The sequence below is a fragment of the Diaporthe citri genome, assembly GCF_014595645.1.
Source record: "Diaporthe citri strain NFHF-8-4 chromosome Unknown scaffold_2, whole genome shotgun sequence".
In the NCBI taxonomy this organism is placed as follows: domain Eukaryota; kingdom Fungi; phylum Ascomycota; class Sordariomycetes; order Diaporthales; family Diaporthaceae; genus Diaporthe; species Diaporthe citri.
This window is the reverse complement of record NW_025064847.1, coordinates 3,898,517-3,925,498: the sequence shown is the minus strand read 5'-3', so window position 1 is coordinate 3,925,498 and position 26,982 is coordinate 3,898,517. Positions and strand designations below refer to the sequence as shown.

The 26,982-nt window shown below is 46.4% G+C and overlaps 5 protein-coding genes across 5 annotated transcripts; 1 reads left to right on the top strand and 4 right to left on the bottom strand.

Moving 5' to 3' along the window:
- Window positions 1–7,701: 7,701 nt before the first annotated feature.
- INS49_006638 (uncharacterized protein) lies at window positions 7,702–9,763 on the bottom strand (the record flags this gene model as incomplete). The annotated part of the gene is made up of 5 exons (XM_043167408.1): window positions 7,702–7,747; window positions 7,798–9,398; window positions 9,463–9,470; window positions 9,527–9,636; window positions 9,711–9,763. 5 exons carry the CDS (start codon window positions 9,761–9,763, stop codon window positions 7,702–7,704), a joined length of 1,818 nt encoding a protein of 605 aa, XP_043028552.1.
- A 1,507-nt stretch (window positions 9,764–11,270) lies between these two features.
- INS49_006637 (uncharacterized protein) lies at window positions 11,271–13,545 on the top strand (the record flags this gene model as incomplete). The annotated part of the gene is made up of 8 exons (XM_043167407.1): window positions 11,271–11,336; window positions 11,409–11,514; window positions 11,571–11,722; window positions 11,777–12,268; window positions 12,324–12,583; window positions 12,641–12,741; window positions 12,790–13,127; window positions 13,195–13,545. The coding sequence occupies 8 exons, from the start codon at window positions 11,271–11,273 to the stop codon at window positions 13,543–13,545; spliced, it is 1,866 nt and encodes a 621-aa protein (XP_043028551.1).
- A 536-nt stretch (window positions 13,546–14,081) lies between these two features.
- On the bottom strand, window positions 14,082–15,025 carry INS49_006636 (uncharacterized protein; the record flags this gene model as incomplete). The annotated part of the gene is made up of 2 exons (XM_043167406.1): window positions 14,082–14,799; window positions 14,961–15,025. The coding sequence occupies 2 exons, from the start codon at window positions 15,023–15,025 to the stop codon at window positions 14,082–14,084; spliced, it is 783 nt and encodes a 260-aa protein (XP_043028550.1).
- Window positions 15,026–15,785: 760 nt separating this feature from the next.
- On the bottom strand, window positions 15,786–18,950 carry INS49_006635 (uncharacterized protein; the record flags this gene model as incomplete). Its single annotated transcript, XM_043167405.1, has 4 exons — window positions 15,786–16,942; window positions 17,005–17,665; window positions 17,772–17,807; window positions 17,889–18,950. The coding sequence occupies 4 exons, from the start codon at window positions 18,948–18,950 to the stop codon at window positions 15,786–15,788; spliced, it is 2,916 nt and encodes a 971-aa protein (XP_043028549.1).
- A 4,857-nt stretch (window positions 18,951–23,807) lies between these two features.
- Window positions 23,808–26,699, bottom strand: INS49_006634 (uncharacterized protein; the record flags this gene model as incomplete). The annotated part of the gene is made up of 5 exons (XM_043167404.1): window positions 23,808–24,426; window positions 24,650–25,389; window positions 25,441–25,600; window positions 25,658–25,857; window positions 25,920–26,699. The coding sequence occupies 5 exons, from the start codon at window positions 26,697–26,699 to the stop codon at window positions 23,808–23,810; spliced, it is 2,499 nt and encodes an 832-aa protein (XP_043028548.1).
- Between the last annotated feature and the right edge of the window lie 283 nt (window positions 26,700–26,982).

The window sequence follows — 26,982 nt, the reverse complement described above, 5'->3', positions numbered from 1 at the left end:
TATTCTTTTTAATGCTTAGCATAAGAATAAAATTAAAGGCAATCTTTATAATCTTTATTAAGGTTTTATTAGCTTAATTTTAATTATCTTTATTATTAATAATAATTAAATTACTATTAATATTAAGTAAATAAGAATTATTATTATTAATATCTTTATTAATATTTATTAAATAAATAAGTAAATAAAAGTTATTATTATTAATATCCTTATTAATATTTATTAAATAAGCATTATTAGCAATAACTTTGCCATAAAAATTAATAAGATTAATAAGCTTATCTTTATCCTTATTATTTAAGGCAATTCTAGCCCTTTTTATAGCCTTAATAATAATTACAATCTTTATCTTATTGCTTATTAAAATTATAATTATAATATTTATTTTATTAATTAAGGTTATAATTATAATGTTTATTTTATTAATTAAGGTTATAATTACAATATTTATAAGGGAATCTTAATTTTATTTAAGGGTTGCAATAAGGCTACTTTTAATATTAATTATATTAATGGCAATTATAATAATAATTATATTAAGTATATCTTTAATGCAGGTAATAAATGTAATATTTATTAAATAATTTTACTTATTATTATTATTCTTATAAAGCATATTAATAAAAATATTAAATAACTTTTATAAATTATTATTAATATTCTTTATTATAATAAAAAGGAAAAGATTTTATAAAAATTTAGTAATTAAAATAAATATTTATAATGCAAAACTTTGCAATTATTATATAATAATTATTAATTTATTTTTTAATTATAAAAAAAGTTAATAAATTATAAATAAATTTAATAAAAGTTAATTTTAATATTATTATTAATAAATAGCAGCAAAAGGTAATAATAATAATAAAGTTAACTTTAAAATAATAATTATTAATAATATTAATAATTATAAAATTATCCTTATATATAATAAGGTATTAAGAAGGTTTTAATTAAAGTATGAAAGATTAAAGTTTATATTAAGAGTTTAAATTTAAGAAGTATAAGGTTTTGCAATTAACGGCAGCAAGGTTAAAAGGAAAAGGCTAGCAATAAATTGCTCCTTCCTTAATAGGAAGGGGCTACTTTAGGTTTCTTAATTAACCCATTTACCTATATATAAAGCTTATTATTATTAATAAGCTTTTATAATATAGTATTTAAAGTTGATTTTATTATTATATTAATAGGATTATCTTTCCTATTTATTTACCTTACTTTAGTAATTTTTTTTATTTTATATAACTCTTATAATAATATAATATTAATTATAAAGCGTTTTTCCTTTATTATTCCTAGCTTTATAAGGCATTTATATAAGCTATATAAATTTATATAAATAATTAAAGGTATATTTAATAATAATAATCGTTTTATAATTATCTTAATTATTATAATTAAGGAGATTTTAATATTTATTTTATTTATTATGCCGTAAATTTTGCTTATTAATATGCTTTAAATAATATATTTATACTTTATTAATAATTAATGGAAAATATTGCCCATTATTATAAATCTCTTAGTTTCCTTATAAATCTTATTTATAAGGATAATAATATATTTAAGTTAAAATATTAAGTTTTAATTATTTATAAATATAAAAAGTTTTACTATTTTAAGATTTAAGGGCATATACTTAATTCCTTATATAGCGTTATTTATTTATTATAATAATTACATATTTAAGCTCTTATAATTTCCTGCCTCTAGGTTTTATACCTATGCAGCTATTAAAAAATTATATAAAGCTTTTAATTAATAAATTAAAGCTATATATGCTTTGCAAGCTCTTTATTTAAGGTATTTTTAAATAATATTTTTAATTATTGCATTAATAATTATAAGTTTATTAGCTTATCCTTTTTAATGAGTAATGATTAAGCTAATAATATTTATAATTATATAAGCCTTATTATAATTTATTAAGTTTTTAAGCGTTAGCTCTTATTTTAGTTTTCTTTATAATTTCATAGCTTTTATTTTAATCTCCTCCTTATCCTAGAATTCTAGTATAAATAAAATTAATATATTATCCATTTATATACTTATTATTTTAAAGAGTTATATAAGCTTTATAATTATTAAGCAAGGATTATATATAAAGCAATTTATTTTAAGCTTTTATTAATAATGTTTTTAATATATATTAAATTAATAAATATTAAATTCTATTATGTTATATAGGGGTTAAATAATATGGATAATTATGCTTAAAGGGTATTTATTCTTTAATTCCTTTAATAATTTTGCAAGGATTGTTTTATATAATTTTAACTTTGCTTAAGGGTAGGCTTAAGTAATATTTTAAAGTATAAAAATTATGCTTTTTTCTTAAATTAATAAGACGGTAAATGCAAGGATTGTTTATTAGCTTATTCTTTAAATAATTAAGTTTTATATTAAGATTAATCCTTTTTTATTATTATTATAATCTTAAATAATAAATTAAAATTTCTTATATAGTTTCATGGTTTTATTTTTTACTTCTTATATTATATAAAACTTAAAGAAATAATGTTTATTATATTGCTTTATTAATTATTTCTTAGTTTAAAAGATATCTTTAATAATAAGGTTATTAATTTTTATCTTATTAAATTCTTTAAATAATAAGCTTAATATTATAATAACTTTATCTTATTTTAATTTAATCATTAGGTTATAATTTTTTTTTTAAGATATATAATATAATAATATAGTCTTTTATCTTTAATAATAATGGTTATATAATAAGTTGCATTTAAGGTTTTATAGTTAGGTTTTCTACTTATAAGAATTGCATTTCCTTATTATTATTTTAATAATATAATTAAATAATTATTAACTTAAACATTACGATTTTATTTAATATATTTAAGGTTATATTATGGTTATTCATAGTAATAACTTTATATAAACCCTTTTATCTTTTTCTTTCTTTTTATATATAAACTTTGCATTATAATAAGTATTTTATATTAAAGATAGATTTAATCTTAATGTTTAATGCATTTTATATTTGCTATTTAGCTATAGTTTTTTACAGCATCTTTATAACCTTTAAAATAGCTTTTACTTACTTTTATATTAATAATAATAATAGTAATTTATGCAATACTTATAAATAGGTGCTAAAAACTAAGAGCGTAAAAACTAGTTTATTTAATTTAATAATATTATTAATAGCTTTTATAATTATTTATAAGATAGCATTATTATTTACGCTATTATATAATTTAATATATAGGATTTTATATACTTATTTAAAGGCTTAATAATATCTTTTAACTTTCTTAATAAATTAATATACTTTTATAAAAACTTATTTATATTTAATTTCCATTATTTATGCCTTTAAATAAAATTTTAAGAATATAAAGTTTATTCCCATATTATATTTAATAATATTTAGTAATTCTTAATATATATTAATTTAAAGCATTTATAGTGTTTATTATGCAATTTTTATAAATATAAATTTTAAGAATTTCGCTCTTTAAAAAGCAATAACCCAATCCATAATATAAAGGACTAAGCGTTTGCTTAAATATATTATATTAACTAAGATTTCATAGTTAAATTTACAATTATTGCATAATATAAACTTAAAATACTTAAATATAAGTTTATTTATTTAATAATAATAATATATCTTCTTAATTTTTATTATTACTTATTTATTAATATTTAAATTGCCGGCTTTTTTAAGTATCCGGCATAGTTAATCTATTAATAGGTATTTAAAGCAATAGTAAAGTCTCCTTATTTTTATCTTTAAAAGGAAATATATAGCATTAATAATTTAATTTAAGAAAAACTATAAGTAACCTTATTTTTTAAGTATTAATATAATAATTGCATTATTAAAGGAAACTATTTTATTTATAATATTATTATAATATACTTAAAGCTTATTTATATTTATTAAGTAAAGCAAGAATAAGGTTTATACTTAAATAATATAGAAATTAATATAATTAATTAAGGTGGAAATCTTTATTATATTAAGTAAATTAATAATTATTTTATTATTAAATTTAACTTTAGCTTTTTTTATGATAATTATATTAATTTAATACTTTAGGTTTTTTTATTGCAATATAAGGAATTGCTTATATCCAGCTATAAATATTAATAATGCTCTTATATTTGGCAGGATTCCTTAAAAATAAGTTTAATTATATTTATTCTTTAAAATAAATTAGCTAGCTATAATAATTATCTTTATTTAAAAAACATTATCTTTAATAATTTAATATATAAATGCTTTATTAGCTAGGAAATTAATATTTATATAATAAACTTTTTTATTAAGTCTTACTTTTATAATATAAGTATTATTATTATAATTATTATCTTAATTTTATTTATCTTTATATTTATAAAATTTATCTTTATTATTTATCTTATATTTCTTTAACTTACTTAAAAAAGTATTAAAGTTATTATTATAATCTTTATATTTACATTATATTAAGTAGCTTCTTCTTATTAAATATTGCTTATTAGTTAAATATTTAATTAATTAGCATTTCTTCTTTTTATAAATATAATATTTTTTCTTTTAAGGTTATTTTTTTCCTCCTTTTTTATAAATATTATTACTTTAAGCTTTATCGCTAATATTATAAGATTTTAGTTATTTAAAGCTTAAATAGCTTAAGTTTAATTAGCTAAATCTTTAATTTCCTTAAAATGCCTAAGATTATAATTATTATTCTCCCCTTAGCTTTTAGCTATTATATTTACAATTAATATAATATTAATTTAGGATTTTATTTATAATATAAATTATAATTACGCAATTAAGTTATATTTTTATTATAAATCTTAGGTTTAAAAATAATTCTTTATATAATTAAGTTAATTTAAAAAGAATTATTTTTAGCTTAAAAACTCCTTTATAAGCTTTAATTATTATTATTCTTAAGTTATCCTTTTTAATACAATCTTAACTTAATACTTATTAATAAAGTTATAGCTTATTAAGCATTAAATATAAAACCTTATATAAGTTTTTATTTAAGTTTTATGTTTTTATTTTTATAAATATTATTATTATTTAATTTATATAATAATGTTAATAATTAAGGTTTATATTAAAATGCATTTTAATTTTAAGGTATGTTATTATAAATATATTAGTTTAATTTATAAAATAAAGGTAATAAGCCTTAGCTTAGTTTTTAAGTATTTAGGGAAAAACTATATAAAATTAATTTACCTGGATTTTAATATAATAGTAAATATTAAAAAATATCTTTATTTTATTATTTAGCAGGTTATATAGATTTTTAATATACTTATGAAAATTATTAAAGGTTTTTATAAATTGTATTAACTTTATTAAATTTAAGTATTTATTAAAAATATATTATAGGGGAAGAGTTTTATATAAGTTATATTTTTTATTTAATAAAGATATTTTTAAGGTAGCTTAAGGTTGTATTAAGTATAATATATATTTTTAATATAAGCTTTGTTTCTATTTTTCCGTTAATAATAATAAGCCTTGCTAGCCATATTAGTTTTTAATAAATTATATTATTAAGTTTAAGTTTTATAATTACGCATTTAAAGCTAATGGCGATAATAAAAGTTATTTTAAGGATTATCTTCTTGATAATTATTATTATTTAAAGCTTATCCATAATTTTCATAAGGGTTATGCTTATAATTGCTATTTTTAAAGTTATATATAATATTTATTTATACTTAATTTTAAGGTTAATAAGGTATTATAAAGCTTATTATTAATTTATTTCAATCTTTCCTTAGCTTAAGCTATAGCAATTAATTATAATATTATAAGTTAATTATTATATTTTATATAAATGCCTTGCATTTAAAGAAAGACTTTTAAATATTATTAGCAAGGATTTAATAATGCTTTAAATATTGCTTATATTTACGCTATATAGTTTTTGCAATAAGTAATGAAAAGGTTGTTATTATAAAGATTTTATTATATATAGCTTATTAAAGTACTTATTAAGTAAGTAATTAAGTATTTTAATAATATTTTTTATATAAAGGCTATAAACTATAATTTTAAATTAATATATTTATAATAAGCTAGGTTAATTAAAGTTTAAGTAAGCATTTTATTAATTATATACCCTTTGATAAAAGCTAATGGCTTTTTAACATTATTAATTATGCTTATAAGTTTTTATAATAAATATTATAAGGAGTAAAATTAATAAAATAAAGAAATATTAATAAAATAGGTAATATTTAAAAGTAAGTTAATAATAATAATTTAATAATAAGCAAGTTATAGTTATTAAAAGAAAGAAGTTATTAATTCTTTTAAGCCTTAAAAGCTAAGGCTTTTTCCTATTATTAAGTCCTTTTATATTAATTAAAAGCGTAATGTATAACTTATGCTTACTTATAATATAGCGTTGCATTAGCTTTAGTAATTATAATAATTATAAGCTTTATTTATTAATAAAATAAAGCTTTATTAAGTTTTATTAGGTTTTAAAGAAAAGTTAAAGATAAATTTGTTTTTAATAAAGTCTTATGTATAATAAATATATATCTTTTAAATAGCGATGAATATATATATAGATATTGCAGGGAATGCTACTTAATCTATTTAATCTTTGCAATATTTGCTTAAGGAGTTTAATAATATAGGGAGGCTTAAAAAAGCAGTTATTGCTATATAGCGCTTATTAATAAGGAGGATATAATTTCGGGTTAGGGAAATCCTTATGGGGTTGCCTCTTCTACCTTATTGATTTGTAGTGCCTATAACCACTGATTAGTGTTGGTAGGTTTCTCGTATGGGAAGCAATCGTGTATTGGTATTGTTTTATCTAAGTTCTAAGAGGCTACGTGCCCCGGAGGGGATAACTAAAGTAGCTTTCTAAGTGCGAGGGTCGTACTTGCCAACAGCGTATGAAGAATCTCAAGGTCTCGGTTAGGAAAGTGTGCTTGAGACGCCTAATTACAATGCTACAGAACCCAAAGTTGTATAAAACCCGACCATTTGGATATGGGGCTTTTCCGGTAGGACGGTATCATCCGGGGAGAACCACTAAAGTTCTGTGGGAAAACATGGAGGGCGTGTAGGTAATGATGACCCGACCTGTAAGCTCTACCGTCTTCAATTGCCTGGGTGAGCCGGGCTTTCCTTGAGCCAGTTTAACAGTACACCAACATCTCGTAAGTGTCGGGGAAAACCAAAGCAAGCCTCCGCATCCATTGGCATGTCCGAGGCCAGGCTGCCTTGTGCTCGCGGTGAAGAGAAGCTCGCCAGTCGACCCAGTAGAGTACGCACTGGTGCCCGATGAAACCGTGACTGGTGACATCCCCTTCCAGGAGTCAGATAAGTACTGAGTAGATTAGGTTCAAAGCATGGCCTCACTTCGTACGTGTGCATTACATAGTAAATAAATATTTGATCCACTTGTGTCCGAATTGATAGAAGAGGTTGGGGGACACGATCCAGCAGCAAATGTGTCTACTGGATACAGAATTTATTAGTTAATATACGCCAAGACTTGATCAGAACTTTGCCCGACTCTTTAGTCTCACTATCTCTCGAAGTCTTGCACAGTCATCGTGGGCTTTTCACAACAAGGCACACGTCAATAGCTCTAGAACAGTTTGTATTTCTGGGTTCTTGGATCCCGTCTACAGCCTGTAGGAACTTTTTGCGACTCTATGTCAAATGCGTCTACCTAACACCCGGCAAGACCCACACATTTACAAGAAGACCTCCAGGTTGAACTCCAATGCCGACACGGGGTATCTGTCTCTTATTAGTTGACTGAAAACTGATCGAAAGTGTTTCACACTCACCTGATGTCAAAGGCCTCCAGCACAGTTGGGTCAAGAATGCCGAAATGGCCGATCTTCTGGGTCTTTCCATCGAGTCGGAGATAAATAGAGGCGGCATGGCCGTGGAAGAAAGTGGGTTCGTCAGTCTCCTCAATCCAGTACCCGTCTTGTTTCGAGGGCTCCTGGACGACCTGGAAGTCAATGCTCTTTCCCTGCAGAGCCTCCTCGTGTGTCAGGAAGGCCGTCCGCAGCATGAGCAACTGGCGGTCCAGCAGGCCGTGCACCTCCTCAAATCCAGACGTCTTGCCGCAGAAGCAGGCCGCGAAATTCCTCTGGTTGCGGGCCTTGCGCTCTTCAGCCTCGTCCTTGAAGGCCACATCCGAACACTCGAAGATCTTGATCGGCAAAGCCTTGCCCTTGTTCTCTCGGATTGTCTTGAGGAGACCGGGAAGCAGTGACGTACGGACCACTTGGTACTCTGCTGTCTTGGGGTTGGCAAGCCGTATTGCCTTTCCGTCATCTTTCCTGTTCAGGTACGTGTAGTTCTCGTCATAGGAACAAAGAATGAGTGGCAAGACCTCCGTCCACCCTGCGAAAGCCGCTTCGAAACGCACAATGTCGGCCAGCTTCTGAATCTTAGTTGATGAACCAACCGTTGCCGACTTGTGGGGTGATGATCTTGGAAGGTTGTTGTAACCATAGCAGATGGCGAGGTCTTCCATCACATCGCACTGATGAAGCACATCTGCTCTTGTTGGAGGTACAGAGACTTCTATCAAATTCTTGTCCTTGCTGGACGGTTTTGCGGCATATGCCATTTTGGTCAGCAACTGACATATGCTCTCTGGGGTCTCGTCCAGGCCGGTGCAGCTCTTGAGGTAATCCACCTCTGTCTCGATGACTTTCGGGGTGAGATCTGGGAAAATGCGTGTCCGTGCGTCGTCATACTCGTAAATGACCTTGACTGGCTCAATTGTGAAAGGCTCGGCGCAATACATGGAGAACATGGTCACCATCATGTTCGTAACAATCTCCAGCTTCGTCTCGTCAGTTGCGGTGAGATCGATGAAGACGTTCTTGGTCTTGGATGAGATCTTGGAGTGTTCGCCGTTGATGATTGGGGGCATAGACAGCACGACGTTGTTCGCATCCAGCATCACTGGGTAGACGGGGGCATCCTTGATGATGTGAAGGTATTTCCCGAGATGCTTGTCCTTTTCGTAGAAATCCATGAGTTCGGTAGCCGTCATGGACTTCTGTTGGTTCAAGGGCGTGAACTTGATATCATTTGGTGGCAGGGCATCGTACACAAAGGGGCCCTGGACCGTGTCGAGATCGTGCGTTCCGATGGCCACGAGCGTCCGTTGACGGGCCAGGTTCATGTGCAGCTTGTCCTGCAGCGCAATGAAGGATTCATAGCTCTGCTGGGTGAAGTTGATGTTCCTGAGAATGGCGCCTGCAGCGTAGGGACGGACTTTCTGCGTATCGGACTTGATCGTCAGGGTTTGTACATTGCCGTCCTTGGGCTCGACCAGTCGGTAGTTCGGGATGGGGGATTTTTGGCGGAAGATATTGAGCATCAGCTGGATGCCTTCGAAACACAGCATGTCGTAGCGATTGGCCTGCATGAACGGTCGGTCAGTCTCGGGGTTGGCCAGGCGCCGTGGATCGTGGGGGCAGCTATACCGGAATCTCTAGACTCGTCGTTAGAAACCGTGCTTCGCAAAATGATCGTTATTTCAGGACTGACCGATTTTCAGCTCCGGAGGCACGCCCTCCGGACGCTCGTCCTCTTCGGTGTCTTCATCGAGCTCAATTCCAAAGTCGAAGCATAGGTCCTCGAACTCCTCCTTGGTGAACCTGCCAGACCCTGGTGTAAGCTATGTGTCTTTAGGTTGGAGGGGCGCCAGTAGGCGGAGGAACTGCGAGCTCACTTCTGACCAAGGGCCTCGTAAAGGGCGTACTTGTCGACTGCAATGGTAGGCATGCTGGCGGGCGTGTATGCGACCAGTACGCTGGTCAGAGTGAGGGTGTGTGGTGACAAGGGAAAGCGAGAGTTGCGGACTGATCGAAGCGTCGCGAAATTCCTATGCAACCAACTTGCCTGAAGTTGAGTCAGAGGCGCGGGCAGGTCCTCGAATTTTGGAGGGGTGCTTGCTGCAAGTCAACGACCCTGGTCCCCCCCTTCCCGGTGACTCCCCACCACCATCCAGAATCAGGGGCCATTCATACTCCTAACCCTGGCTACATACATGCTTCCTAGAAGTGCTTGCGACGAGGGAGATTATCCAGTACAATTCCGCAAAAATGGTTCCTCGCAAAACGCATGTAAGATCTCAAGCGCATATTCATCTGAACTACCTGACTCGAGGCACTAGGCTTTTCGAAATATTCCGCTGTCCGCTGGCCCACTGTGACCTGAAGAGGTCGAGCTGGCTACGCCATCATTTGGGGTCCAGGCCAGAGCCTCACTGTGGTATTGCACGGAGTACATTCTGCCACCTGCAGGGTCCCAAGAAGTGGACAAAGAAGGGAGGAGTTGCGAATATCGTCGTCCATGGATGGCCACAGTCGAGCGTATAAACCCCGGGCGTTACTGTATCTCCCAGAGACGGCCTCTGCGAAGAGCAGTCTTGCCATCGAGATTTGTATGAAGTACCTGATCTACTCCGTGCCGAGTGATCTTCCTAGGGTATCAGTACCGAATGCTCAATGAACCATACGGCCTTGTCACTTTTGCTTGGATATCGAATTGGCTTTGATGGCGGACAAGAGACAACATAGACTTCGGCCAGTTACGTGCCTCAGAGACAGCCCAAGATCTCGTGCACGCAAACATAATGTAGCAACAGCGACTCTGCATTGGTGGCGGATAGTGGAGGGGGCTGGCCATGTAGAGTACTTCCGTCTCGCGGAAGAGTATGGTGTGTGTGCATGTACCCGCCTCCTTGTTGTGTAGAATTGCTAGCCTGCCCCGGTTTCCCTGACGAGACTGACTGACTGCCTGCGAGGGAGGGGGGAGGGAGCGGCCAGCTGCCACCTTGGAGGGCCTGCCCACAGTGCACCAGTGACCAGTTGCTGGCTGCACAACAATGCCATCAATCACAGAGAGCTCCCCCCTTCATCAAACCTGACTTCATCCCACCACCCCCTAAAAGCTCCCGTATCACCACCACGACGTCCACAGAAGCCATCGCCCGGCCTCCGTATCACGATCCCGAACCACCACCCCGATCTAGTCTGATTTTTTTCGGGCTCGACAACGGCAGCAAGCCCACAGCACCGATCCAAGGAAGCCTTGGGAACTGCCTCGCTCGGGCAGATTGAGGCGACGCCGTCAGGACAGGAATCAGCTGCAAAAGTCGGTAGCTTAATTACATCACCCCTCGCACGCGATCAGGCCCTCCTCGCGCTCACACTCAGCAGTCCCCCAATATTCATCCCACTGTCCTTCGACCACCCGGCCAGCACTGCCATTGCCTAAATCGCTCGTCATGGCTGACGCGCCGAATGCGAATGATGAGCTCTACCCCATCGCCGTGCTCATCGACGAGCTCAAGGTACGCCGCGGCCCTCACCCCACCCACATGCTGCCCATCCACACTCTCGCATCCAGCTGATCCAAGACGTAGCACGACGATGTAATCCTCCGTCTCAATGCAATCCGACGCCTCTCCACCATCGCCCTGGCCTTGGGCGCCGAGCGCACTCGGGAGGAATTGATTCCCTTCCTCGATGGTCTGCGCCCTCTCCCCAACGCACGCACTTGGACAGCCCCTCTAACACCAGTACAGAGTCTGTCGAGGATGAGGACGAGGTCTTAGTTGCGCTGAGCGAGGAGCTCGGCAACTTCATCGAGTATGTCGGCGGACCTCAATGGGGTCACGTCCTGCTGTCTCCCCTGGAGAACCTCGCTGCAATCGAGGAGCCCGTCGTCCGAGACAAGGTTGGTTCATGTCCTCATGGGCAGCGTGCGCTCTGACACTAACGAACGTCACAGGCCGTCGAGTCTCTCAACAAAATCTGCGCCGATCTCTCCACGCAGCAAGTCGAAGAATACTTCATCCCCTTAACGATCCGACTCTCCAAAGCCGACTGGTTCACGTCAAAGGTGTCGGGATGCGGGCTCTACACCAGTCCCTACCAGAAGGTGTCACCACCTATGCAGCAACAACTTCGCCAGCAGTTTGGGCAGCTCGTCCACGACGAAACCCCCATGGTGCGCCGCCAGGCCGCCACCAATCTCTCAAAGTTCGTGAAAGAGATGCCAGCTTCGATTGTTGTGGAGGAAATGATACCCATGTTTCAACATCTTGCGCAGGACGACCAGGACAGCGTGCGCCTGTTGACAGTTGAGGTGCTTATTGCCGTTGCCGAAGTCGTTCCCAAGGAACAACAGTCAAGTCACGGCGTCCTGCTCACCTCTCTTCGGAGCCTCATAGAAGACAAGAGCTGGCGGGTCAGGTACATGATTGCAGATCGGTTTGAGAAGGTGTGTTCATTGTGCTGCATTATGCTGCCCGTGATGGTTGCTGACTCTCGGTTAGATCGCCAAAGCAGTCGATGAGGAGGTTGTAGCAAGGGACCTGGTGCCGTCATTTGTGAAGCTTCTCAAGGACAATGAGGCTGAGGTGCGGACGGCAATCGCAGGACAGATCCCAGGATTCTGTGCTCTAGTTGAGCGGACAACCTTGCTCAACGATATCATGGGCAGCGTTGAGGATTTGGTCTCCGACAGCTCTCAGCATGTCCGTGCCGCTCTTGGTACTCAGATCAGTGGGCTCGCCCCCATACTGGGCAAGCAAGAGTACGTTCACTGAGAAGCCCGCCTGCTGCGTTGGTGCGATGCTGACTGAAACTTCAGGACCATTGATCATCTCTTGCCCATGTTCCTCCAGATGCTCAAGGATGAGTTTCCCGAGGTTCGCCTTCATATCATTTCGAAGCTTGAACTCGTCAACCAAGGTAAGTAGCCCACACCTAGGTTTTCTGACTCGGCGCTAAGATCCATAGTCATCGGAATTGATCTTCTGTCACAATCGCTGCTACCTGCAATTGTGCAGCTAGCTGAGGACAAGCAATGGCGTGTCCGCTTGGCTATTATCGAGTACATCCCGTTGCTGGCGAGCCAGCTGGGTGTTAAGTTCTTCGACGAGAAGCTGAGTGCCCTCTGTATGGGCTGGCTGGGTGACACCGTCTTCTCCATTCGTGAGGCGGCAACACACAATCTGAAGAAGCTGACAGAGGTCTTTGGCGTCGATTGGGCGAGCGAGGCAATTATTCCCAAGGTGATGGCTATGGGCAATCACCCGAATTATCTCTACAGAATGACGACCTGTTTCGCCATTACGGTATGTGCTAGAGCCTCAATCATTGAATCCCTGTCCTTGGCTAACTCCTTGGCTAACATTGTTCCAGACACTGGCAACTGTTGTGAGCATGGATGTCATTGCCAAGTCAATCCTGCCCATGCTTGACAAGCTGGTTGTGGACGACATTCCCAACATCCGGTTCAACGTCGCGAAGACGTATGCGGTGCTCATCGATGTCCTCCAACGCCTGCCCGACGAGGGTACCGTCTACCAGCTCGAGAAGTCTGGAGAGACGAAGACACCGTCTCCACAGGGCCAGGAGCTTATCCAGTCAAAGGTGATTCCGAGTCTGGAAAAGCTGCAGAAGGACGACGATGTGGATGTCCGTTATTTCGCCACGACAGCCGCCGCGGTCGTGACAGGGTCAGGAGGGGAGCCTATGAACACCTCTCCTTAGAATGGAGATGACTCTGCTGGATCGACCAATGGCGTGAGGCCGATGCCGCTCACGTCTTGACGCTTTTCGCAGAGGGACCATTCCGCTCGATGCGAGTCTGGCCGTTGATTTCACCTACCCCCTGATCATACACAGCGTTTCACCCACGGGAAATCCAAAAAAATACACTATTAGAAGACGGGACAAGGCATAAAGGAGCATCAACGATTCCCCAAAGTATACGCTTTGCGGTCTTTTGCAGGCCTCCGAACCCCATTGGGCTTCAAGTGGATAGCAGCAGGGCAGGCTGTGCGGGTGGACTGTGCAAGAGCCTTGGCCTTGAATAATGTAGGACTACCCTGGAGCCTCGAGCCCGAACAGAGGAAGGAAGAGACCCCATTTAGCACACTTAGCACGTCGATGAATTACGCACGTATCGTACAAGATCCACAATGCCTCCCTTTTATATCGCTCGTCGTTGGGTATCTAAGTTAGGTCTACTGCGCCAGCCAAAGCTGTGATATTTGCACGTGAAGGGACGCCCGCCCATGCAGCCCTCACCTCTTCTGAAAGCACAGCGTGCTGATGGTCTGCCCCTTAACCCCACCGAAGCTGAAGCTCGGGTACTCGACCCTGCCAACCCGCACAAAGGAGCCGCCGCCCTCGACGTCCGCGCTGCCCTCGCCGAACCAGCCCTGGAGCTCGGCCTCGGTCCAGTTGCAGCTGGTGACGAGGAACAGCCCACCCGGCCGCACGAGGCGCACCACGCGTGCCTTGTAGCCCTCACTTACGCGGCGCCCGCGAGCGTCGGCCTCGTCGCTCAGCGAGACGGCATCGAACGTGCCCTTGTCGTGCACGATGTCCCACCCTCCCCCCTGCGCCTGGCTAAGCACGACGCCGTAGTCGCCCCGCAGCACGTCCCACTCGGCGAACTCGACCTCGTCGTCGCCCGCCACGGCGCCCGACCCGGCGATCTGCCGCGCCAGCGCCACGCTCTCGCCGCTGTAGTCCACGCCCAGGCAGCGGCCGCGCCAGCCCTCCTCCCGCAGGGCGAACAGCAGCGAGCCGTTGCCGCAGCCCAGGTCCAGGAAGGACGTCGAATGCCGGTCCAGTGCGACCGCTGGTCCTTCTGTTGATGTTTCTTCTCCCTCCGCCAGGCCCTCGAGGAACTGGAGCAGCTTCGCCTCGGCGTCCGAGTCGTCGAACCAGACCGTGCCGCGGTCGGCGGGGTCGGAGGCGTTGTTGACGAGCTCGCGCTTGTAGAGGTTGTCCCAGCTGTTTTTAGTTCGCGGGGGAGGCCGCCTCCTGTCAGCCTGCGGGACGTGTTGTGTGTGATGTAGGAGGAGTTGTTGTTCTGGAAGTTTTTTTTTTTTTGGGGGGGGGGGGGGAGTGCGCAGGAGCGGGCTAATCGGGGAAAAGGAGTCTGCGCAACTTACTATTCCTTGGTCCCTAATTCGGACGGCTCCAGGTGGTTTGGTTTGGAGGTGTTATCGTCTGCCATTTCTCTTATGACTTCCCTGTAAATGGCCCGGGTGAGTGGTTATGTACGTCCAAGGCGGGATATCATGGGACGAAGAGCAACATTATTCTGCCGCTACCGTTAAGGTGTGCAAGCTGCAGCTGGCGCAACTCAATGATGGCGGGGCACATCCGAGAAAGGCAGGCGGTGATATCACATACAAGGATGGCTGCTCGAGACTCTGTGAAGGTTGATGAGAGAGCGAAGAGCTTTGGGCCGCTCTCTTTCCACGCAACGGCACTTGGGTAGCCCGTTAAGCTAAGAAAATACATAGACTCCTCAAAGATTCATCACATTTACCAAAGAAGTAAAAAATAAGACCAAGGCCAGGACTGCTGGAGCTTGTGTCTACTTGTAATTTATCGTCATCGAATTTTGGTCAAAGATACGTGGAGTGTCTCCTCCACCATTTCTGTGTGTACAACAAGGAGCTGACCAAGGGGATACTTGTCCCTGGCCAGCAAGATAGAGGCTTTTTGCCTTGTCCCTGAGGCCAGAAGAGAGGTCGACCAGCTGCCTGTGATGAACATCTTGTCGCCTTGGCCTTTTTCTCTGACCGTAGCTTCCAAGACTTCCCCATCTTGTTCCACGTGCCAAGCACAAGGACACTCTTACGGACACAAGAAACCGTACACTTTGAGACCATGCTGCCGTTGTTGCGCACGAGTATCGTCTCCAAAGGTACTGCCTGGTCTTTTGTATCTCTGCAAAGAGCCCTTAGGTCCTCTCATCGGGGGGACCTTCAACCCAACGTCCACACGGGCGCCTTGACGAGCACCTGCCGTCCCCGGACCTCGACGGCAAGGAAGCCGGCGAATCGCACCTTGTTGCTATCCTTTGGAGGTAGAGCTAATGTCGTTGTCGAGTCAGTACCTGTGATCGAGGGCGCAGTCGAGAGTTTGCGACCAGATGGCTGTTGAGAAACCGAAGCCACGCTGCCCTTGCGGCTGCTGCTGCCAGGAACAAGCACCGACGGGGCGTTGCTGAGTAGACTTGAAAGAGTTGAACTTGCTGACATACCGGCTCTGGACTTGCTGCTGCGCTCTTTGCTGCTGCTCTTCTCACCGCCGCTGTCCTTGCCATTTTCTTCTCTCGAATCCGCATCTCCGTCGCTATCGGGCGGCCTTGTCTCGATCGGCGGGAGCGGCGCCTTCTCAACCTCCATGATGTTCGGTTGTAGGTTATCCTGTGGTAGCGGGTAAATGATTGCCACATCGCGACTCTCCATCGGCAGGTTTGCTGCTATGCCAACGGCGAGCTCCACGATCATGCTTGCGCTTCCATCAACACCGGCCGGAGGAGGCTCTGTGAGATGCTGGAAGAGATATGCAGTTAGATTTGACGTGGCTTTTCGGATGAAGTCTTGGCGGTGCTCAGAACTCTCTGCCGATTGTAGAATGTGGTGCAGGCCGTCCAGCGTCGTCATCCTCCAGCTCACGACCTTTGATGTCAATGCGTCATGCTCCTCCTGACTGGTCATCGTATAGTTGCCACGGCGAATGTTCTGCTCGATTTCTTTCAGTTGCCTGCTGAGTTCTGGGTCTAGCCCGGGGTGGAAACAGCCATGGAATATTTCCTCGACAATCCATCTTGTGATGACAGCGCGGCCGAGTGCAGTCATCTCTTGCTTGCCCGTCTTCAGAGCATCAGTGCTGACGTAGCTCTCCAGCCACGTTGGGACCGAAACCCAGTCCTTGCGAATGTTGAAGGACAAGTTGTTGATCGCCCCGTTCAACCTGTTGAACCTTGTCATGTACTCGTTGTCGTCCAGTGCGGTACGGGACTGGGTGATCCTCTGGTTGGCGACTGCATTCTGGAGCTGCTCCACCTGACCATTGAGTTGCTCGATTTGGGTCTTGCCGTCGAAATACAAGCGCTTAACATTTTTGTACTTTGTCACTGCAGAATGAAATGTTAGGGTCTTAAACCAATTCGGCATATCACAGGTGGGAAAGGCTTACGCAGATCTTTAAAGGCCTTCTCGGGGTCTTCTGATGGCTGCGGGCTGTTGCGACCTTGCTCTGCAGCCCCATCGAACTGCTGCTGCTGCTGCTGCCGGTCTTGAATAGTGCTCTGACGAAAGCTGGGGTTCGCGCCTGACGCGCCTTGAGGGGCTTGTGGAGCCGAAGGCAGGTTGTTCATACTGTTGGACGGTTGCTGACTGTGCCTGTAGCCAGGTGGGGGCCCCGGGGGGATATCGCCGCGGAGACTCTTTTCGGTTTCCTGAGACCGTCTTGTCTGGGGCGGCCCTCCTTGTGGAGCCATACCCTGTTGGCTGTGGTGCTCCTGCTGCTGGCCGTCCGACGACGACTGCTGCTGTAGCTGCTGGTTGTGTGGCTGCAGCGAAGTTGAACGGGAAGGGAAGTCTTGGGCGTGGGCCGAGTACCTCACAGCAGGGGAGGTCGTCGTGGACTGGACGTTGGAAGAAAGGAGGTGGTCAGCGTCTGTAGCGGGCGACTCATGCGACAGCTGAGATATTGTCTCTGGATTGCGGTGCTGTTCGGCACCAAGGTGGCCAGAGTACGCAAGCTGGCTCCCTTCGGTCTGTACCTGCCTCTGGGGGGAGTGGGATATGAACTGGTACTGTCGAGTGGCTGGATCGAAGGCGACCTGACCGAGTTGCTGTTGTTGGTCGGGTGTCAGCTGGGTCTGGATGTGGATCTGGCCGTGCGGGTGAATGAAACCGCCCTCGTCTGAATACGGCGAGGTATCCTGGTTGGTAGGGGACTCGACGAAGGGTGGGCAGCTGGAACTCGTGAGGGTTCTGCAGTTGTGAAGTTGTGGTCAGTCAGGCGTGCGCTCCTCCCCATCATCCAGGTGAAGACCGAGACAAGATTATGCTTACATTTTGCAGGGGCGACGGTTGGGTCTGGGGCGCCTGGGACTGCCAGTCGGCGGGCTGCTGGTCGAGGGAGACCTGAGACGGGCCGGTCCGTAGCGCCGGTGGGTTGCTGATGCGCTTGGATGGGCGACGAGCAAGGCCGGCGGTGTTGTCGTAGGCGTGCTGGGACTGGGAGTGGGAGGGGTGGTGGTGGGGGGTGTACTCGGGGCGGGCCTGGTCAGCCTTATTGAGATTGGGAGCGCCGGCGAGGATGTTCTTGATCAATCGGCGGGTGGAGCGCCGGGACTCGACGGGGGCCGGGGCCTGCTGCTGGTGTTGCTGCTGCTGGTGTTGCTGGAGCTGCTGGAGCTGTTGCTGGTGGTGATGCTGGTGGTGGTAAGCGAGGGGTGGTTGCGGGGGGGTGTAAGATTGTTTGGAGAGGTCTTCGAAGGAGGAGCCGAAGGAGGGGTTAGGCTGGACGGGGGTGGCTACTTGGTGATATCTCTGAGACTGCGATCTGGCAACAGCATCTGCAAATTCATGCGCAGCCTTGCGGACCCGCGCTTCGGGGACGGGGTTGGCGGTGTTGAGGGGTTGCAGCTGGTGCAGCTGGGTCTGGTGATGGGACGACGAGTTGTTTGGACCTGACGGCGAGGCGGTGGGAGCAGAGGAGTAGAGGTGAGATGCTGACGGCGGCAGAGGCGGTGGTTGGCTGGCAGCCCGCAGGTTCTGGACAAAGGATTCTGAGGTGGTGGTGGAGGGCCCCGAGGCTGAGGAGGGGCCTTGAGGTTGCACGCCGACCTGGTGGTGGGTTTGGGACTGGGACTGGGACTGGCCCTGAGACTGGGCTTGTTGACCGTGACCGGGTCCGGGTTGGGCGCCAGCAACGCCGGAAGGGGAAATGCCCTGGCCGGCAGCAGAGGCAGAGGCAGAGGCAGAGGCAGAGGCAGAGGCAGACGAGGCACCCCCAGCGGAATCCGTGCCAGCAGCAGCTTGGGAGGAGCCAGAAACGGCGGCGGGCCCAGCCGATTCAACCAGGTGTTGTTGAGATCGGTTGTTTGGTTTGGCGGAGCGACCGAAAGGCATTATCATAATAAAGGAAACGGGGCAGGGTGGGCGCCGGCAGAGACAGGCGGCCCTTTATTTAGGAACACTGGCTGCTTTTGGTCGTGCGTTGTTGCGTCGCAGTCAGTCGCAGTCGCGCAGTCGCAGGTGCCGCTTGCTGCTGCTTGCTGCTTCGGTTCTTGGGCTGCTGCTGCACTGCGCGCTCCGCCGTCCGAATTCCAGCCCAAGCACGCACACCTGGGCACAGAGGTCGAGCTCACCCCCAGCCCAAGGAGTGACGAGCAGGCCTGACCAGGCCGAGGCAAGGCAAGGCAAAGCAGGGCAGGGAAGGGCAGCACGACTCGAAGCAAGGCCCAGGATGACGGTTGTCACTGTCTTGTCACTCGCTCGCACCTCGCTCGCTCTCACTCGGCGGGAGATCCGAGCGCAGCGCGACGGACGGGCGGGATCTGGACGGGTCTTGCGTGTGAGGCTTAGATATGTGAGTGTGAGATAGGATGAAAGGAGAGAAGGCGAATGGGGAGGCAGGTCTGGCACTGGTGAGCTTCAAGGCCAGCACGGGACGGGACTGGGCTGAGGACAGGGCAGGATAGGATAGGATAGGATAGGATAGGATAGGATAGGATAGGATAGGATAGGATAGGATAGGATAGGATAGGATAGGATAGGTAAGTCAGGAACAGGACAGGGCAGGGTAGCAGGAGGAGGAATTGTGTGGTGATACCCGGTTTCTGCAGCCAGGCGTTCCCACCTTCTCACATCCGTGCCTGAAGCCTGAAGCCCGAGCATGCGCATGAGGATGGGAGTATGAGTATGGGCCTGCACCTGAGCAGGGCTGGGGTTTTGCCTGCACTGCGTGAGAACCGGCCGCGCCTGTTGGTGCTGATGGGGCCGGCTCTGCGCGGTGGGGAATCTCACCAGACACACAGCAGAGCAGCCGCAGGAAACTCAGTCAAGCTCGGAAGAGCTGGTCGGATGGGCGAGTGGGTGGATGGATGGGGAAAGCTACCTCAAGGTGGGAAGGGGAGTGGCGCCCCGCGGTTGTCCACAGAGGCGCCATGCCCGAAGAGGAGCACTTTTATTGCTCGGGGCAGTGCAGGACCATGAGGAAATCCCTCTGCAGCTCACCGGCAGGAGGCCAGGCCTCATCAGGACCTGCCCTGGGTGCCACCAGAGAGATGCATGTTCAATTGTCCAGCCTCAGCTGCCCGGGCTGCAAGTCCCCACTCGAGATACAGTACGCCAGCAATATAGTTGCCCTAGGTAGCATGTATGGTATGGTATGGCACGGTATGGCACGGTTTGGGCATGGTATGGGGCATGGGACGTGGGGCAGGGAACCGAAAACCGAAAACAGAACAATAATTAACATTGTCGTACCTTGGCTAACAGGTGGTATGTGCTGCTGCGATGGAACCCTCCTGCTGTGTTAGAAGCAAATCGATGTGTTTCATCTGGTGTATATGTCTTTTCGAGGAAACGTTGGACCAATGCAGGCTGATATGCACCAGCCAAGCCACAGGCAGGACTCGACAAAGAGTATACGTTGTGGGGCCGTGTGAGAAAACAACGCAGTGTACCACCAGACACTACTCCTGAAGCTGGAGGCAGTTGCTTGAGAAAATGTGTGGGTGTGCGCGTGCATGTGTTGGAGAGGAGTCAGCAGGGCGGGTCCAGGAAAGAGCCCGTTATCGCCATCGAAGAAGGATGGAAATTAAACATACACAGCATGGCATGGGCAGCAGAGTCAGCAACAGTCCAACCCCCCGCAGAGGATCCCCCACTTCCAAAGCCCATGCACTGCTCCGTCTCCGTCTCCTCGTCCTCGCCTCTGGCATGCCACCTCGACTGGCTCGATCAACACCCAACATGCATCTATCTCAACGCTCAAGCTAGGGTGTTGGTGAGCAACTGCTACCGTGCATGCCGTGTAAGCTGGTAGGCTACCTGATAGATCGTCGCCCCAGCGTCAATCTTCTCTTGTCTTGGTCTCGGCCCACGGATAGTCTACTTTACCTACCAGCTAGGTGGATAGGTAGTCTACTCACTGTACTTTCCATGGCCGCTGTGAATGTAGTCTACGGTAGGTATCCCGACCCCTGTTCGCGTCCGTCCATGCGCCCCCCGAAAGCCCTTGCCGCGTTCTGCCAGGGTCCTGTGGAAACTTTCCGCTTGCAGCGTTTATTATATGTATTCGGGGCTGTCAGGCCAGAGCTCCATTGTCTGTCCTGCAGGAGATGGCGACGGCCGCCTTGGGCGGGAACTATTCCGGGGCCATTAGTGCCTCTTCTAGTCAGGCTATATTGCAAATCCAAAATTTCTGGCAGTGAACCGAGCCCGGGGAGGGGCAGAGGAGAGAAGAGAGAGAGAGACTTGCCCCATCCACACGTGTGTGTGCCTCCATCGACGGGAAAAGCGCGCGTGGGAAGTGGGTTCCAACAGGGCATGCCTAGCGGTGGGACTGGGACCAGCGCCAACGCGGCCCCAACGGCCCCAGTAGAGCTGACGAGCTGACGAGCCGATTTGCGACGGCGGGTACTCAAACACACGAGGCTACAGTCATTTATTACTAGACTATTTACTGAATATGCGCGTGGTTGATGGTAGAGTGGCCCAAGCTCCCAAGGTCACATCGCATCACCCTCCCCCAAGTAACGTCACCAGTTCTCCATTGACTTCTTCTTCTCTCCCTTCTCCATCCCTCCCACGCCGCCGTCAACAAGGCACAGCACAGCATCTTGGACCCTGAGCTGAGCGTTGTTGTCACATATACGCCTGGGTGATGATCGCCAAGGGGCAATAATCAATCTGGGGGAGCACCGCCAGTCCCATGCCCAGTCGCTACCGGAATGCAACATTGCAAAGCCACCACCGTAGCCATTTCCTTGTCGTGGGGAGCTCTCTCTGTGCTTTGGCTCTGCTCTGCTGGGTCGGGTCCCATCCCATCCCCATCCCACCTCCCAGCACCACCCAAACCCTGTCCCTCAGCCCCGCCGCCTCTCTATATTTAGTACCTTCTAGGTCTTAGGGGACCTCCACACCACTACCACTCTTCTGTCCGCTGCATCGTCTCATGTCCTCCTGTGTGCACTGCCGCTCCGATGCTGGGTACTTCGTGCAGAATGCCGCGGAGGAAAAGTGTAGTGTCTAAGTGTGCCCCGAGACGCGGTGACACCCGGCCCAGTCGGCGTCGTCTCCCGTCCGCGCGATAATGCCTACTACCACCACGGCCGCCGTTTCCCTCGGCCCTACACACATGGCTCTCACATCAGGTACCTACAGAGTACTACTCCCCTTGATATTCCTCACCCATCATCTGTGCATAGGTGGTGAGACGAGGACTGCGTCAAAAGGTCATGTCGGATGACGTCTCCGGCGGGACGGGCATGCGAATATGCACACACACACACACACACACACACACACACACACACACAGTCTCGGCCCCCCCTTTATTGCCTATAGAACACTTGTTCCACCCGTATTACGGGGAGATAAGTGGCCAGAACCGGAGAACGGGACTCGCCCCAATATGACCACATTCACACACTCACTATGCCTGGCTCTTGTTTCTTACCGCACTATTTACTACACCTCACGATACGACACGGCCTCGGGGCCCCGGGGTGGCGGGGGGGGGAGGGTGAAGGAGGAGGAGGGGAATGGCTGCGCCGCACTTGAACATGAACTGCTCCCGACTAGGCCCGCGGCGGGTTTTCTAGGCATTGCTGAGTCGTGATAGTTGAGCATAGTCGAATCCGTCTCCAGGGGAGGGGCAACATACTTTTCACGCATTGGCGAGCTGACCGTTGGCGTGCTTCAGCTGGTGGCGACGAAAGCTACGACGGGGCCAAGGATCGGCATCGCTTGGGAAGGCTTCGTCCCAAGGAGGCGTATGAAGATGAACGCTCCCTCGTGGTCAGAGAGGTACGGCCAGGGGCGCGCTGCATCAACATGATGTTGCTGCACAATAGGCCCGAAAGACTGACTGGGGGCGAGTGCCAAATGGATCACGGCGGGTCCCTTCGTGAATGCCTCGCCGTCTCTCGAGGAACAGTCCTGACAAGCAGATGGTCGAACGCTTGCGAGCCCGGAGCAAGGGCGAGGCCTGGTGGCAGCAAGGTCCCCCCGTAATTCACCTCCCCGGGATGCCGGCAGTTGCCAAAATAGTCCATAGCTGTGCATGCTTTCTTGCTTTCTTGCTTTCTCTGAGGCGTCTTTACGAACCAGAAAGAACAGACCACGGACCAGTCCCTTCCCACTATTCATGTCCGCCGCACTGGGGGCCCGGTCGGCAGTCGACCCGTACATTTCGTATATCATACCAGCCACTGATGCCCAACCTTCCACCTCCTCCTACGACCGAAGAAGTAAAACAACACAAAAGGGGAATTGAAACTTGGCCATCCTCTCCAAAAAAAAAAGCTAGTTATAGAACAACACTCGACCACCGCGCCCCCGCCTTCGTCTCGACGGAGTATGGCTCTATACCTCCCTCTCAACCATCCCTTGTGACTTCCGGCTCATCCAGACCAAGTTGTCCGAGGACAGGAGCATGCAGCCGGGCTTCCATTCTCTGGATGAATAGGGCACTCGGCTCCGCCCTTGGTCACACTTCCCCGAAATGACATCAGAACGGACTCTGACACCGTCTCCTGCACAAAGCACGCCCTGCTGTCTTCGAGGCAGATCTCAGAGGGGCTAGCTGGCCAAACAAGCCCTTCTGCAGCGCTCAAGCCGAAGTCCCCCTTATATCGCCCGGAAGGTGTCAGCTGGCGTATCGTCCGCCCCCACCGGGGCGATCTTAGGTCGGGATTCCTGCTGGTCTCCAATAGCAATTGCAGCCGTTGGGTATTCAACGGCCCCGCCAACCTATCCTCAGTGGCCCCAATGATTGTTCTGACCGAAACCCTCCTCGAGCGTTCTCTCTTCCAGATTCCGGATGAAATCCCGATTGCCCCTGGCCGCCCCACCTCTCTGAGCCTGGCTGCCCCTCCTGCCACCAGCGCGGGCGGAAGCCGGATCTATAAGGCCGCCCCCGTCCGCCGGTGGAGGATAGTAAGCAGGGCTTGGCTGCAGCCGAATGGGCGCGTTGGGGTCGAGATGGCTGGCAACCCTTTGTATCGCTGCCGGTATGCCGCTTTGTTGCTGTTCCATGGTCGAAGCCCGCTGCCGTCTCACCGCTTGTTGGTACATTCCGGGCTGCTGCGTGACAGCATTGTAATTTGCGTTTGGCATCTGTGCGGGGTTCATACCAACTTGGCTGTATGGATTCGGTTGCGAGCCGTACGCAGGTGGCGGTCCGGCATGGCTGGGCGAGTACATATTATTTGCTCCGTAGGCTGGGCCTGCGCCGTGGCTGGAAGAAGCGTACTGGCCAGTGGCCATGGAGTAGGCACCCTGGGCCGCTGTGTTGGCCTGTGCCTGCGCCGCCTGCGCCCTTTGTTTGCTTATCGCCTCGGCCTGCTGCTGCTGCTGCGTCCCAGGCGCCGGTGACCTGTTGAGGGAGCTTGCCTTGAGGTTCATCGGCGGTACGAAAGGACCGGTGAACTTGGTCTGAGTGATGAACGGGTGGAGCTTAGCCTGCTGTGGTGACCACCTCTCCAGAGGGTTGATGGTGAGTAGACCTCTTACGAAGTCTATGAAGGCAATCCGGTTGTTCATTTCTGCCATCTGTCAGTATCGGCTGTTTTGATCTTGAGTGACGGCTGGCCACATACCTCTCTCTATCTCGATCGGCTTCATGTTCTTCCGAGGCATGGGGGTAAGACTTGATGATTTCCGGTAATGTCTCGGCCTGGAAATACTTCTTGCTGGGCTGTTCTTTAGTGCCATGTTCTCTCGAGTACTGCTCCATGCTCTTCAGGTGGTACGTCCGACGGCCGAACTCGTCCTGTCTCTTCTCGAAGAATTCGCCCGCCTGCTTGCCCATTTCGATCATCCAGTTTGGCGGGTTGCCGAGCATTTCAACGATCCGCGAGACCTGGTTGTACTCGGACGACCCGGGGAACAACGGCAGGCCGAGGAAAAGCTCGACGACAATACAACCGAGCGACCACATGTCTATTGCTGAGGAATATGGCAATCCCAGTAGCACCTCAGGTGAACGGTAGAATCTCGACTGGATGTACGTGTACACAGTCTGCCGCTCGTCGCATGCCGAACCGAAGTCGATGATTTTGATGATGGGGCTTTCGAGGTTCTTCAGGAGGATGTTCTCGGGTTTCAGGTCGCAGTGGATCAGTCGAGCCTTGTTCAGAAGCGCCAGCCCGTTCAGAAGTTGCTGAGCGAAGACCCTGACCAGAGTTGTGCTAAGACCACGGAACTGGTTCTGCTTGATCAACTCGTACAGATTGACACTGAGGAGCTCGAAGACCAGACACAAGTGCTGTTTGTGTATAAAGGTGTCTTTCAACCTCAGCAAATGATGGTCATCGTTCTTGTCGAGCTTGGTATTGAGCTATATAGATGTTAGCGAGACGTCCGAGATCGCAATTCAGTGCAGTCTTACCAAGTCCAGAACAGACACCTCCATCATGCTCTGGTTGAAGTATGCAGTGCGGTTTTTGATGACCTTCACAGCAACAACCTCCTGAGTCTTGAGATTCTGGCATTTGACGACCTGACCGAATGTTCCTTGGCCCAAAACATCCAATATCAAATACCGATTTCTGCCATGCAGGGTTAGCTGGCTGCACCCTTACCGCGAGGGTCTCGGGCTAACTCACTTGTGCCCAGCCTCCTCAGAGCCGAGGATATCGTTCACGTATAGGATATAGTCACTATCCTCGTTATCATAGCCATCGTTCTTGCAGCCTTTGCTTGGCTTCGTCAGGACCCGCCGAGGGTTGCGCGATGACTCGTACTTGAAGCTCGGGTTGCATATCCGGTACGTCGCCGGCAGATGAACGGTCAGGGCTTGAAGGGGCTGCAACATCGTCGTCAGTCTCTGATCGCGGCGTACTTGAAACACACGGACGTGGGACCTACACTAATAAAACCGCCTTCTGGATTCGCACGCCGGAAGGCTGGCTGCGCGGTGACCCTTGGCTGGAGATCCTGCGATGTCCTTATCTTCTTGAACTCGGGCACCGGGCCCTTGCTCACCACCGGACCTGCTGACATGGAGAGTATCCGTTTGGGAGATGTGGGGTTATTCGGCCAGGTGTCTCCTCGTGGACTCATGACGCCAGGCTGGGGGTATTGCTCAAGAGCAGCGGGAAAGGGAGCCATGGGCGGCAGCTGCTGGGATGATTGCCGACTGTTCTGGTAGTACGGACTCTGTGGGGAGTGGTAATCGGCGGACCGTGTCGGGGACTGTCGCGTTGTCGGGGGTGCAGAGAATTGGCTGGCCCCAGCTTTGGCGTACGGGGAGGTTGGGGACAGCACCTCCATGGGCGAGTACCGTTGGGCAGCGGCAGAGGGCTCCTGCGGAGAGTGCAGGGTGGACGATCGGCTGCCACTGGAGACATGTGTAGAGTGATGAGGTCTCATGGGCATTCTCATGCTCGCGTAGGGATCGTTTGCGTCGGCCATGGGGACGTCGCCGTTGTTGTCGCGCAGTTGCGGGGTGGTGACGGGGGAGGTCGCGGAACTCGAGGCATGTGAATTGAGACCTCCCTGATACTGGTCATATTTGAATCCTGCAGGCGCCTGGGCCGGCGCCTGAGCTGGCTGGGCAGCGTAGCCTCTGGGGCCCATCTGGTCATTGCCATTGTATCGCCTCGATGCGCCGGCAGGGTCGTGGTAGCTTGGCCCCCACTGATCCATGGCTGCGGTTCGTTGGTGACGTGAAAGCCACCGTCGGGGTTGACGTCGCTATTCGAGGCGGAGGTAGAATGGGGGGGGGGAGGTGAGATAGTCGGACGGTGAGGCACGTCGGCGGGTGGGCAGATGGCCGAATGCTGAGGTGAGGACGGTTGGAGAGGAACAAGAGCGTTGTTGGGATCGCGTCGGGCTCTTCTCGTCAAGAGATGGGTAGAGATGGGCGAGCGTCCAGGATGCAGACCCTGGAACGAGCTCGATGGGCGGGCAGCAAGCACGGATATTGTCG